This window comes from Macrobrachium rosenbergii, chromosome 3 (genome assembly GCF_040412425.1).
Source record: "Macrobrachium rosenbergii isolate ZJJX-2024 chromosome 3, ASM4041242v1, whole genome shotgun sequence".
Classification (NCBI taxonomy): Eukaryota; Metazoa; Arthropoda; class Malacostraca; order Decapoda; family Palaemonidae; genus Macrobrachium; species Macrobrachium rosenbergii.
This window is the reverse complement of record NC_089743.1, coordinates 11,410,788-11,423,697: the sequence shown is the minus strand read 5'-3', so window position 1 is coordinate 11,423,697 and position 12,910 is coordinate 11,410,788. Positions and strand designations below refer to the sequence as shown.

The 12,910-nt window shown below is 38.1% G+C and overlaps 1 protein-coding gene across 1 annotated transcript; it reads left to right on the top strand.

Moving 5' to 3' along the window:
- Positions 1-10,917: 10,917 nt before the first annotated feature.
- LOC136850590 (uncharacterized) lies at positions 10,918-12,630 on the top strand. Its single transcript, XM_067124249.1, has one exon. The coding sequence runs from the start codon at positions 10,918-10,920 to the stop codon at positions 12,628-12,630; it is 1,713 nt and encodes a 570-aa protein (XP_066980350.1).
- The last annotated feature ends 280 nt before the right edge of the window (positions 12,631-12,910 follow it).

Sequence of the window (12,910 nt, the reverse complement as noted above, 5' to 3'; positions counted from 1 at the left end):
TTAAACACTTATGAAACTTATGAAATGGGATTTTAAGTAGTTTCATTTTGTGATTAACAAAATTGATATTTTCATCATTAATGGTTGGTTGACCTTTCACAAACCCCCATTCTAACTAGTGGAGAATCTCAGGGAGAAACTATACACTCAAAAGTCAGGTCAAGTGGAGGGTCCAGGCGAAATCCCCCAGCCTATTAAGGTAAGGTATGTAAAATTCATGGGGAAGGTTAGGTTTCTTCTCATCTCAGCTTTTCAAGTGTTTTTTATTGCCTTACCCTAATCAAGTTTCCAACTGGCAGGCCCCATTACCATTACATACATTGGAGTGGGGTTGTAGTGGGTTAAATAATTCCAATATAAAATAAAATTATGACTAACACTTTTCTACTAAATATTCCCAGCCAAATGCACCAAAACTATTACCAAAAATATTAGCATGCTTTAAAAGTACAGTAAACAAGTTACCAGCCTAGCCATGTGGCAATATGATAGCCAAAACGGAAAACACATGGGAAGACTTACCCCTACGACTAATCCACTAGCCCTGGTCACTAACGTAGTTCTTCGTTGGATGAGTGGGTTCCGTTCTCAGCTAGCACTCTGCTGGCCGGGAGTTCGAATCTCCAACCGGCCAGTGAAGAATAAGAATTTATTTCTGGTGATAGAAGTTCATTTCTCGCTATAATGTGGCTCGGATTCCACAATAAGCTGTAGGTCCCGTTGCTAAGTAACCAATTGGTTCTTAGCCCCGTAAAATAAGTCTAAATCGTTCGAGCCAGCCCTAGGAGAGCTGTTAATCAGCTCAGTGGTCTGGTTAAACTTAGATTATACTTAACTTAACTGGTAACTAACGCACAAACACTGAAATTAACAAACCATTGATATTGCAAACGGAGCAACGTACTGCGTGAAAAACAAACAGTCGCAGATTGGTCGCAAAGCCAGCAAGGATTCGTCAGGAACATAACTTTTAGGGTTTATGACGAAGTATTCATTAAGTGCCATCTGTTGTTGTGAAGTGTCAGAGTAAACGAACACTCGAGCACCAAGCATTCCGCGAATGTTGAAAAAGGCGAACTGTTTTTTAAAATTCCTTTTAGAAAAAAGGGGTATTAATGGATTTTCATTGGCTGTCATAGTGTGCAATTAAATCCCCTTGATTTAAATGCGAAAGCAATTTCATTTTGCATATAATGTAATCGGCTGCTGAGGAATATTAGGTGATGGATAAAATTTCACTTCATATAATTAGCAAAAATGAGAGATATATTTGAAATAAGTTCAAAGATAAAATTTCATTTCATATAATTAGCAAAAATGAGAGATAAATTTGAAATAAGTTCAGATATAAAAATCACATATGAATCGAAATTTATCGAATCCCTAAATATTTTACCAGGTCTTGCCGAGGCCAGTCGACTTGTTGACTAGTTTTCGTTAATTGTGGTCTGTATTAGCCTGATTTTGGGCACATTCCGTAGATATTAGTTGCTTCTTTCATCAGGCGAATCCTTATGTTTTACTTAGACTGATTTCAGTCATCCTGCCATTTGCGTTACAAAATATAAAAGTTTCGTCCATTATGACTGGAGCTTCAACATTTCTTCCCTGATATTCCACCTGCTCGCCCTTTTTGCTACATACGTTGCTTAAAGCGTGCACACAAGCCTCAAAGAGAAATAGAGAAATAAATATCTACAATAAGGACATGGTGACGGTCAGTGCCGCTAGTAACTGAATCCGTATTTAGAACTTAAGTTCATTTTCTTCTAAAAAAAAAAAATAATCATTTCATTAGATAAAGACATTCTACAAGCGCTGTACCCCCAACCCCCTTCAACCATTTACAGTGCCCTTTAAATATAATCGTCTCAGTGCATATGATTTTTTTCCACTGTGCAACAGTTACTTTTAATTAATCAACTGGACCAGCAATTCTTTCATACATTCTTTTGCCTCCTTTTATAGTCAAGATGGGCCTGTGACCCCTTGCCCAATACTTGTTGATAGTTTAATAATAATAATAAAAAAAGCAAGGATATTATAGTTTTGATCCCGAGTGAAAACCAGCCATTGCTGACTGGTGATTCAGTCTATTTAATCTAACCCTATATATTGAACCTTGCTGAATAGTTTTACCTTCCGGATTTTCTAACTGCGCCGTCACGACCACAGAGTTATGCTAACTATTACCGACACTGTCCAATATTTCAAGCAGTGTTTCGGATGCATATACAGTACAGTGCCGAGATCAGAGACTGTCTTTTTTTCCTCTCTTGCCAACTGTCCCAACACTTAACTTGAAAACCATATTTTTTTTTTTTCAGGCACAAAACCTCGTAGTTCATTTGGCATATTGTAAATAGTGATTTGGACATATAAGAGCAGCTAAAAGTGTATTTTATATATTAGTATGGTATGATACAAATAATATCACAGGCAAAAAAGTTATAAAATCGCAAAAGGGGTAGTAAAGCGCAGCAAGCAAGAGACAGATGTGGAGGTCAAGGGATACAAAGGAAGGGGTAAGGCGTAAGCCTTTACTCTGCGACTTGATAAGTTATGATGAAAGCGAAAAGTAGAAGTAGGAGTCTTTTCTCAATCAGTGTACAAAGCGAGTGCCATTATAATATGCACAACGCTAACCATACCTGAGGAGATACGCACTGGTACTTCTTCAAGCAATAAAATTTGAAGACATACAGCAACTGTATCGACTCAGAAGCACGCAGTCAAATAAACGCAACGCTTCTTTGTGGGTAATTTTTTTCTTCTTTGTCGTCGAGGATAATACGGAGAACTTATCCCGATTGTTGCTGTTACGGAGACTAATGTTCAGCAAAAACCTGGACCGGGTAAATGTTGGGTGATACTTGAATCAGGTGATCTTGCTTCATTTACACATCATCAGTGGTAGTTCGTCCAAACCGAAGCCTATTCAGTATGTGTATTATAATGGCACTCGCTTTCTATACTTATTGAGAAAAGACTCCCACTCTTATCAGTTTGCGGAGTAAAGGAATCTTTGTGTCCCTTGACCTCCATATCTATCTCTTGTGGCTGGGATTTACTACCCCTTTTGTGATTTCATCACTTTTTAACCTGTGGTTTCAATCCCTTTTTGAAATGGCAATGCCCTAGATCGAGAAAAATGAGGTAACAAAGGAGTGGGGTTGTTTAGGTTTTAGATATAGTTTCCTTAGGCCTATGTGGCTTCTCCTCTGATAATGGTCAGCTCAAACAAGGAAAATTTGCTGCATATTATCCAGTGTGTTTTATATTTCATTGTATATATATATATATATATATATATATATATATATATATATATATATATATATATATATATAAATATATATATATATATGATATATATATATTTATATATATATATATATATATATATATATTAATTTTAATTTTTAAAGTCGTGACCAGATTCCTCATTTTTTGGAGTACCTTAACAGTTTGCATATTATTAGAATTTTACTTTGAAATTGAAGATAATCATAGAACTTTCAGAATTTTCTGGATATTCAGGTAAAAAATCTTGATAATAACTTTCACACCTCAGTCTTTAAAAAGCGTATAAAATCTGTTCTAGCTTTTTGAATTTGCACGAAGAATTGGAATTTCTCAGGTCATTTTAAAAAAACAATGGCTATCCGTTGAATTACGTAAATACATATACTGGTAAACAGCTTTCGAAATTATATGTAAACAAACAACCTGAAACTACCGCTAATGTAAAGTGCACTGTTGTTTACCTTCAAGGTTTTTACTGGAACTGTTAGGTTCAAGAAGACAGGTCTGGGTATTACTGATTTATTTCTCGGAAACCAGCTATACATTGAGGAATCTGACTTTCCAAGTGACTAACCTTGGATTCCATATGTCACGCATTTGGACAAGAATTTGCATTTGTTAGATGACATATGAAAGAATAATTTCCTGTCAATAAACGTTACAAACTAGTTACATACATCCGGAAAGGTCCCAGTTGCGTATGGAGAGACATAAAAATATGAAATAATAACGGGTAATATACATGGCGTGATTAATGCAGAAATGAAGAGGCGTTTGACGCCCTTACAGAACTCAAAGTTACGATTTAAAAAAAAAAGCAATTAATTTCTATATGGTCCATTGGTTACACTCAGCTAGATATCAAATATATTTCACTTTGCAAAATAAATTAGGTAATTTCTTTAAAATTAAAGACCCTATACCAACAAGCCTTCGGTCCAATCTGATCCATAAATGTCAGTGTGTGGTTGTGATGCCACTTACGTTGGAATAACTGCCAGATCAGCTTGGATGAGATGGTTTGAACAACTAAGTAAGTCATATCTTTCAAGGCCTAGTTAAAGTGCAATTAGAGAACACAGCAGGAGACTGGTCACCCTTTCATACATATTGATGATTTTTCTGTTTTAATAACTGCTCAGTAAATATAGACCTCGACATTTTAGAATGTTCTATACTCCATCAAGATAAAACACTTCTTTGGTGAGAAATGTTATCTACCTCACGTTTTTGTGTTTTTAGTCCGGCGTTTTACTGGTTTTATATTGATTTTAATGTGTTTGTTATTACCTTTGTACCTTCCAGTTTTTGATAACAAGAACTTAAATTTATAATATATATATATATATATATATATATATATATATAAATATATATATATATATATATATATAATACATTGCAAAATTTATATATATATATATATATATATATATATAGTTTTATATATATATATTTATTTTGCTACAGCGCATTTAAATGTCCAGGCAGGTCTGCGCAGCTGCGCCTTTTTGCTTGTTTGCTGCAATGGAATTGACTGACCTGCGCGCCAGCAGGTTCTACAATTACTACATTTTTAACAGCGCTGTTATCGTTGATTGTAGAAGAAACATGGTTCTCTATCTCTGTACTACCTAAAGATCTTAAATTGCGGTTTCCTCTCTCGTTTTCTCTCACTAATTGAGCTTGAAGAAAATTCCCGGTTTCCAGACAAAATCCACTATCCTGGACGTTTTTGTATACTACTTTCTATATATATATATATCCTACATATATACATCATATATATCGACTATGGATATTTATATATATAAACTTGTAATTTTAAAATTGGCTTTCTAGATCTACCTTCTAGGATGATCACAACTTACCTTAATTACCAAAAATCTGGAACAAAAATTAACAAAATGCCTCTTCTTTACTTTTGGGGGGAGGGAAGTGATTAAATAAACTCTTGGTTTCCCTCCTTCATTATATTTACAAAGAAACACAACGGAAGAATGGTAGTGTAATTCTGAGAAAATGAGAGAGAGAAATGTGGAAATCCAGGAGGGATGCAAATGGCTGCCTGATAAAGTTGTTGATAAAGGAGCAGTGAGGGCGATATAGGTTACACAGTTCTCACAGGTCGTCCTATCCTCCAATCAAACCTCGGTTACTTAACTGGGACTAACATTGTAATGAGGGAATCGGCGAATTGCAAGGAAGATGCTTAGACTGAATTCGATTCCTGTGACTCGAACATTGAGCGATTACATTATTCTTCTTGTAAATGCTTTGCAAATTAAACAGCACAAAATATTGGCAATACAGGTCTCACTGTAATTATATCACACTATGAAAAGAAAGGAAACTCAGTTGGAGAATAACTGGTTACGTGGCTGACGAAAAACCTTAAATCCTGGTACATTACCTTCCTTTTAGGAGCTGAAGTTCTCTTCTTATGAGGGCCAGCGAAGGAGCAAATTAATTAACATCAAAAGTTACTTTTACTGCCCGCCACATGTCCTACATAGGTAGGTAAATGGGGCAAGGGATGGAACCTTGTTCTCCATGACCGCACCGACCATTCTAAGGGCAAGCGTCTTGTCCTGGCCTCTTTTATAGTGTCGGAAGTTACAGCTTTTCCTCCTAGGTGGTGGTGTGATCACTCTGTCCACGTGGGAACTGCGGGCCACATGGTTTCAAATTCAAAATGGCGGAACACACTCGGTCCACCAGCCAGCTGGCCTGCCTCTGGCGAGATTAGCTCTTGGCAGGAGGCCCATACCTGGAATTAAGGATTTCCAACATAATTTTTGGACAATAAAGGGATTTAAAAAGGCAGTGGGGAGAGGTTGTAGGGGCGAATTTCTCATAGTGAGTCATACTACATTTGCTCTATTTAAGTTCTATCCCTTTAGTTTTAAATTTAGTGCAAAAACATGCCATTTGAGGTTTTGTTTTAATAATATATATGTAGAATCTAGACGTCACTTTTATCCAGATAGTATATGTAATTGTAATAGCCACAATGCCCTTTTAACTTCTCGAATTCTTAGCACTTTTGGATATGCTTGTCACTATAAAGCCGTAAGATCAAAGTGCAAGAAATCTGCTGTCCAGTCCGAAACGTGGCTGTGAATGAAGAATTATAAAAGTCTATTTACCTTTCTTGGTGACAGAAATTCACAGATATATGTTAAGAGCTGAATAGAATCATCACCATAATCGTTTTTATTGCTTTTTGCTAGGTAACCAGTTGGTTCTCTAGCCACATATATAAATATAATATATATATATAATATATAGAGATATATGTTAATCATCAGTGGTCTTCACACTAAGGTCGATTCTTTTTATTTAGTTATTGACATGACTTAACATTTTATCACACATGACCAACTTTATGCATTTTCAGGATTTTCTTGTCTTTTACACGGTCTTGGAAAAGACATAAACCTGTCGGCCTTGTTTAAGATTGATACAGAAAAATTACCTTTTCCGAATTTGTAGATGATAGATTTTGGTCATTATGGTATTACCTTAAAGTTTAAAGATGTCATCTGAGGACTTTCATATTTGTAAACACAGTACAGTGAATGTTAATGAGTTTCCAAATCTGCCTCCATGTTTTCAGTGTGATCTTTTATGGTCTGTTTATGAGCAATGTCCCCAGAGAGTCTATTGTATTTTATAATGCCAAATGAGTTTGTTATTCTTCGTTATCAACGTGGGAATGTTAGTGTTAATTGTTTGTATGTTCGTCAGTACTGTTCATTTGTAGTATTTGTGACTTCTCACACCTGAGAGAGTTTGAAAGAAAGAGAAGAGAGAGAGTTATGTACCCTTCTTATTTTTCACCTGTGGTAATTATATATATGTATGTATGTAACTGTAATAGTATAATGCCCTCTAGATATATATATTTCAGCCTGAAAAGCAATAAAAACGATTGCCACTTGGGTCTATTCCAGCTCTAATAAATTATATATATATATATATATATATATATATATATATATATATATATATATATATATATATATATATATATATATATTATCATTTATACTATATATATATAATATATATATATACATTATATATAGCTACATATATATATATATATGTATATATATAATATATATATATATATATATATATGTATATATATACATACATTATATATATATTTATATTATATACTGAAACATAAATAAATAGTATATATATACTGTGTATATACATATTAACTTTATCACATACACAATTGTTCTGTGCATTAGTAGAATTACTAAAAGGACCTCATTCAAACTGGATGGTACCTAATGGAGTATTTATTCAGAAAAAGTTACAAGCTTTTCTGGACAAACAGTCCACAGAGAAGGATAAAAGTCTATTGCCTCTCATACATACATATGCCTGTCGTTTTCAGATATATTTATTAGAGCTGGAATAGACCCATCCTCACCATCGTAGCCAAGTGGGCAATCATTTTTATTGCTTTTTAGGCTGAAATATATATGTTGAATCTAGAGGGCATTATGACTATTACAATTACACACACACACACAGGGAATACATACATATATATATATATATATATAGCATTTTTATATATATATCATCATCATCATCATCATCATTATCATCCAGGTGCCATATCCCCAAGGACATCGGCAATAATGGCTCGCCACTCCTCTCTATTTCCGGCTCTCTGCAGCAACTGAGCTGCAGACATTCTTCCTCCAGTCATTCTCACCAATCCATCCATATATTTTTGTCTAGGTCTTCCTCTCAGCCTCCTTCCATTGATTTTACCAGTGAGCGAGAGATGTTCTAGTTCTTGTTTTCTCACTATGTGACCCACATTTGTCTACCTCTCACTGAAGCCAAAAGTTCTCTCACAACACCTACTCTCTCTAATACTTCATTAGTTTTCCTTTCTGTCCATGTTATTTTCAGCATCCTTCTCCAAAACCACATTTCTGCAGCCTGTAACCTCTCCTCTTCTGCCTTCCTCAAGGTCCAGTTTCACAGCCATACAACAATACAGACCAAACAAAACATTTCACAAACCTCCTCCTTAGATTCATAGATATTTTCGAGTTGGTAACTAATTTCTTGATCTTACCAAATGCATCTTTTGCCATGGATATTCTCTTCCTTAGATTTTCTATTTGGGTTTTGATGTGAATCAGCTCCTTCAGCCAGATTTGCAAGTTTCCATGCTAAGTTCCACACCACCCCTCAGTGTAAAACTTAATATTGACATCCATACTCACGATTTACAGCCCGTTCTCAGGTAAAAACCTTAATATATACATATATGTGTGTGTGTTTGTGTGTGAAAACATTCTAACTGTTGAGGCTCTTTATTTAGGGTAGGTCAACGATGGCAAAAAACAAAACCTTCTAGGTAAATTCAACGTGTGTGATAATTTTTAACAAAGACTAGACGAACCATGACCCCTTGGGTCACTTTTTTATTTACTACATTTTTAACAAAGGTCCATACCCATACCCAAACCCATACCCATATCCATACCATACCTACACCCACATCTGTACCATACCCACACCTATCTATACCATACCCATATCCATACCATACCCATACCTATATCTGTACCATACCCATATCCATCCCATACCCATACCAATGTCTACCCATACCATACCATTCCCATATCCAAACCATACCCATACCCATATCTGTACCATACCCATATCCATACTACAGGTATACCCATATTCATACCATACCATACCAATCCCATACTCATGCCCTTATCTGTACCATACCCATACCCATGCCCACAGCTAAATTAACCCTACTAATAATAGTCAGCAAAAGCCTACAGGCAGCACCAGCCCCATTTACGAGGAAGGGGGAAGGAGGAGTAGGAAAGTGAGGGGAGAGGTGGGAAGAGGGAGGGAGGGAAAGGGGAAGGGATGGAAGAGGGAAGGGAGGGGGAGGGGAGGGAAAAGGAGAGGGGGATGGAGGAGGGAAGGGAGAGGGAAAGGGACGGGGTGGGGGAGGACATGATTAAATTAACACTTGATCGTGTGCTCCCATGTGCAAACAAACAAATGTTTCAGTTTTAATATTATATAAATAGAGAGATAACTGACAGTGAGTTGGCCAGCCTCTCCCAACACCACTTGTTTTTCACACATTAAGAAAATGGCGTCTCTTCTAATGTTGTGAGCAGTCCATACCTGAGCATCTGGAAATTTGAATTTTGGTAGCTAATTTGATTGGCATACTGTAACTTTAAAATTTCATTATTCCAAAAAACAAACCCCAAAAGGCAACCCTCCAGAATGCGAGCTTTCAGAAAAAGTAAGTATCATGGCTGTGTCTTTTATCATTATTGCTCAACAGATATGTTAGAACTCTCACCCACCCACCCCCTGCCACATCCCCTGAACACCAAAAATACATATCCGGAACGGCTTAATGGATTTTGATGAAATTTTGCATGATCAGAGACCTTAGTGGGAAACCTCTAAAGCCAAAGTTTCATCCAGGTTGGTTGAATATTTCCAGAGTTAGGCCAAAGTAGGTGGCTGGGCTTTACTAACTGCCAACTACCGTGGCGGCTGATATTTTTAACCATAAACAGTAGTAGTTTCAAGTCCCTGGTCACAAACCAAATCTGACTTATTTTTTTTTTTATTGCACACTATGAACTGCCAGGGCCAGTCAAATATCAAATTATTACGAAGCATACAATAATTTGGTGAATTTTTCTTAAGAATGCGGTATACAGCAAAATTAGGAAGCATTAACAGTGCATCATACTTACACACACATCCCACATTTTCCTTATTTTTTATTCATCCTTTTAGACAAAATGACATACCTAAAACTCGTTCGTTAGAATTTCCTTTTGTTTGAGTTTCATAGTCTAAGTGTAGTTGTTTTCAAACATTCTGCTGCCTACTCCTTCCTACTAGACCCATCCAATATTTTTAACATTCTCGTGGAATTCTTTAGTCAACGATGCCCTGTAGTGCCACCAGTGCATCTCATGCAATGCACTGCAAGAATTACTTAAAGTTCTCTTCGGCCGCAGGCTGCAACCCCTTTCGTTCCTTTTACCATACCTTCATTCATAGGCTATACCTTTCTTCCATCTTACTTTCCTCTTTCTCCTGACAATGCTTTATAATGTAAAAGTGAGGTTTTCCTCCTGTTACACTGTAGCGACCACACGGCAGACCTACAATCAAAATCTGCTTTCTCCCACAATGAGTAATGTGGAAGGAAAAACCACGCGGTCGACAAAAACACAAATTCTCTCACATGTATTTTATGCAAATATCTCAATCGCCGTATTGTCACCTTTCATGTATTTGTATCATTTTGTATGCTGTACGCCAGCTTTCCAGTAATGCATGTATAACTGTCAACCAGATGTCAAGTATCTGTCCATATGTAAATCTATGTCTGAAGAAACACAGACGGCTGAATTTAATACCTTCCTCGATCTGTCAAGAGGTTGGGACTACTTTGCAGCTTGCACGAGCTATTGACCTGTGTGAAAGTTTTGTAAATAAAGTAGTAAACTGTAGACCTCCGTACTTCAGTCCGTACCTCACTCACATTGGTGACTGCTGGAGATGCCTGACCAAGCCAACAGCAGTGACCCCAATGCCATCAGCAAAAGCCTTGCAGCCTCATCCATACACCTACAACCCTTCACACCCCACCGCCCAGAGGCATGGTTCTCCAGGGTGGAAACGATTTTCTGCACAAAGAAAATCACCTCAGCGATGCGGAAAGCAGATGCTGTCCTCGAGTTCCTGCCGGACGAAGCCTTCGAGCAGACAGCAGGATGGCTCAAGGACCTGGAATCCCGTCACCTACGACATACTGAAGGAGCAGCTGAAGTCATCCTTCAGCACGCTGCCCACCCAGAAATCCAAGAGATTCCCCAACCACGTGGGGGCCCCGATAGGAGACAAGGGACCATCACACATGTACAAGCAACTGTGGCGGCTCATTACACTGTCCGCCAAGGGCGACCAACCCGCGTCAACCTTGGACCTCATGAGAGAGGTACCCCTCACAAAACTACCACGCCAGGCAGTAGCAGCCATGCCAAAGCTTCCACCATGCCCTTAGAAGAGTTCCTGGTAATGGTACATGAGGTTCATATGGCCCACAAAGCACCAGACCCCTCACAGCCAGCAGCAGCAGTAGCGGCACCATGTCGGACCAAGCAGAATTCAGACACAAAATCAGGCAGTGATCCAGATGAGCCAGACACCCCCATATACAGAGGGAAGCCTAAACAGAAGAAACAAGAACCTCCAGAAGGCATATGCTTTTTCCACTGGAGGTTTGAAAACAAGGCTAGAAAATGTGACGGGCTGCCTATTCTAAAAAAACACGCAGTAGTGACTCAGATGCGACCCATTCATACTAACTTCAGCGGTGAGCAGACAGGTTGTCTCATAAGAGAAATCATGCCTGCTCACCACTGTCTGTCTTCCAGGTACAAAGGACAAACATGCTTCTCCCTAAAAGATGAAAGATCTGACATGGAGTCCTTAGTGGACACCGGAGCATGCAGATCACTCATCCCGAACGAAAGACTCAACCCTTCCCCATCTACCAGCCTCCATGTATCAACAGCCAGCAGAGCACCACTGACAATGTACAGAAGGCGAGAGATGAAAATTGCTTTCAGTGGGAAAGAACAAGACTGGTCACTCATCACAGCAGATGTGACGACGGCGTTGTTAGGAGCAGATTTCCTAACAGCACACAACCTACTAGTCAACACAGCAGCTAAACAGCTGATCCCAAGAACAGCACAGGAATCATCACCACAAAAGCCAAGCAGACGTACAACAATGAAAGCGTCGAGTCAAAGAGAAGAAAAAATATGCCCCACCGTCCCCAACATCCCACCTAAAGAACTGAGAGAATTAACACGAATACGAAGACGTATTCAAAGACAACCTGAAGCACGGCCTAATAAAACCAGCAAAACACACCATTCAGCACCACATAGAGACCAAAGGACCCCCGATCCATTCACGATTCAGATGGCTGGCCCCAGAGAAACTCACCTACACGAAGAAGGTATTCAAAGAGCTGGAAGTGGGAATATGCCAGAAAGCCCCCAGCCCATGGGCGGCACCCTACATATGGTACCGAAGTCAGACAGAACATGGCGCCCCTGGAGAGATTACCGACAGCTGAATGTGAAAACAAAATCGGACAGATACCCTCAACCAAATATAGCAGACATAACAAATAAAATGAATGGAGCAAGAATATTCACAAAAATCGATCTGCTAAAAGATATTTCCAAGCCCTGGTAGCAAAAGAAGACATCCAGAAGACCATAATCATCAACCCATTCGGCACCTACACATTCAACTACAGCTGTTTCGGCCTCCATAACTCAGGGGCAACATTTCCACAGGTTGATGGACGAGCTGTTCAGGGACCTTCCATTCTGTGTGGTATATGTCGACAAAATATTAATCTTCAGCCCAAATTTAAAACAACACTTCAAAGATGTGAAAATAGTGCTGCAAAGACTGAAAGAAAGCAGACTGATAATGCGGGAAGATAGGTGCAATGGGCAAAGAAAACAGT

Excerpts from the sequence above, each read along its gene's own strand:
- LOC136850590 (XM_067124249.1), top strand. The coding sequence starts at position 10,918 with ATGCCTGACCAAGCCAACAGCAGTGACCCCAATGCCATCAGCAAAAGC.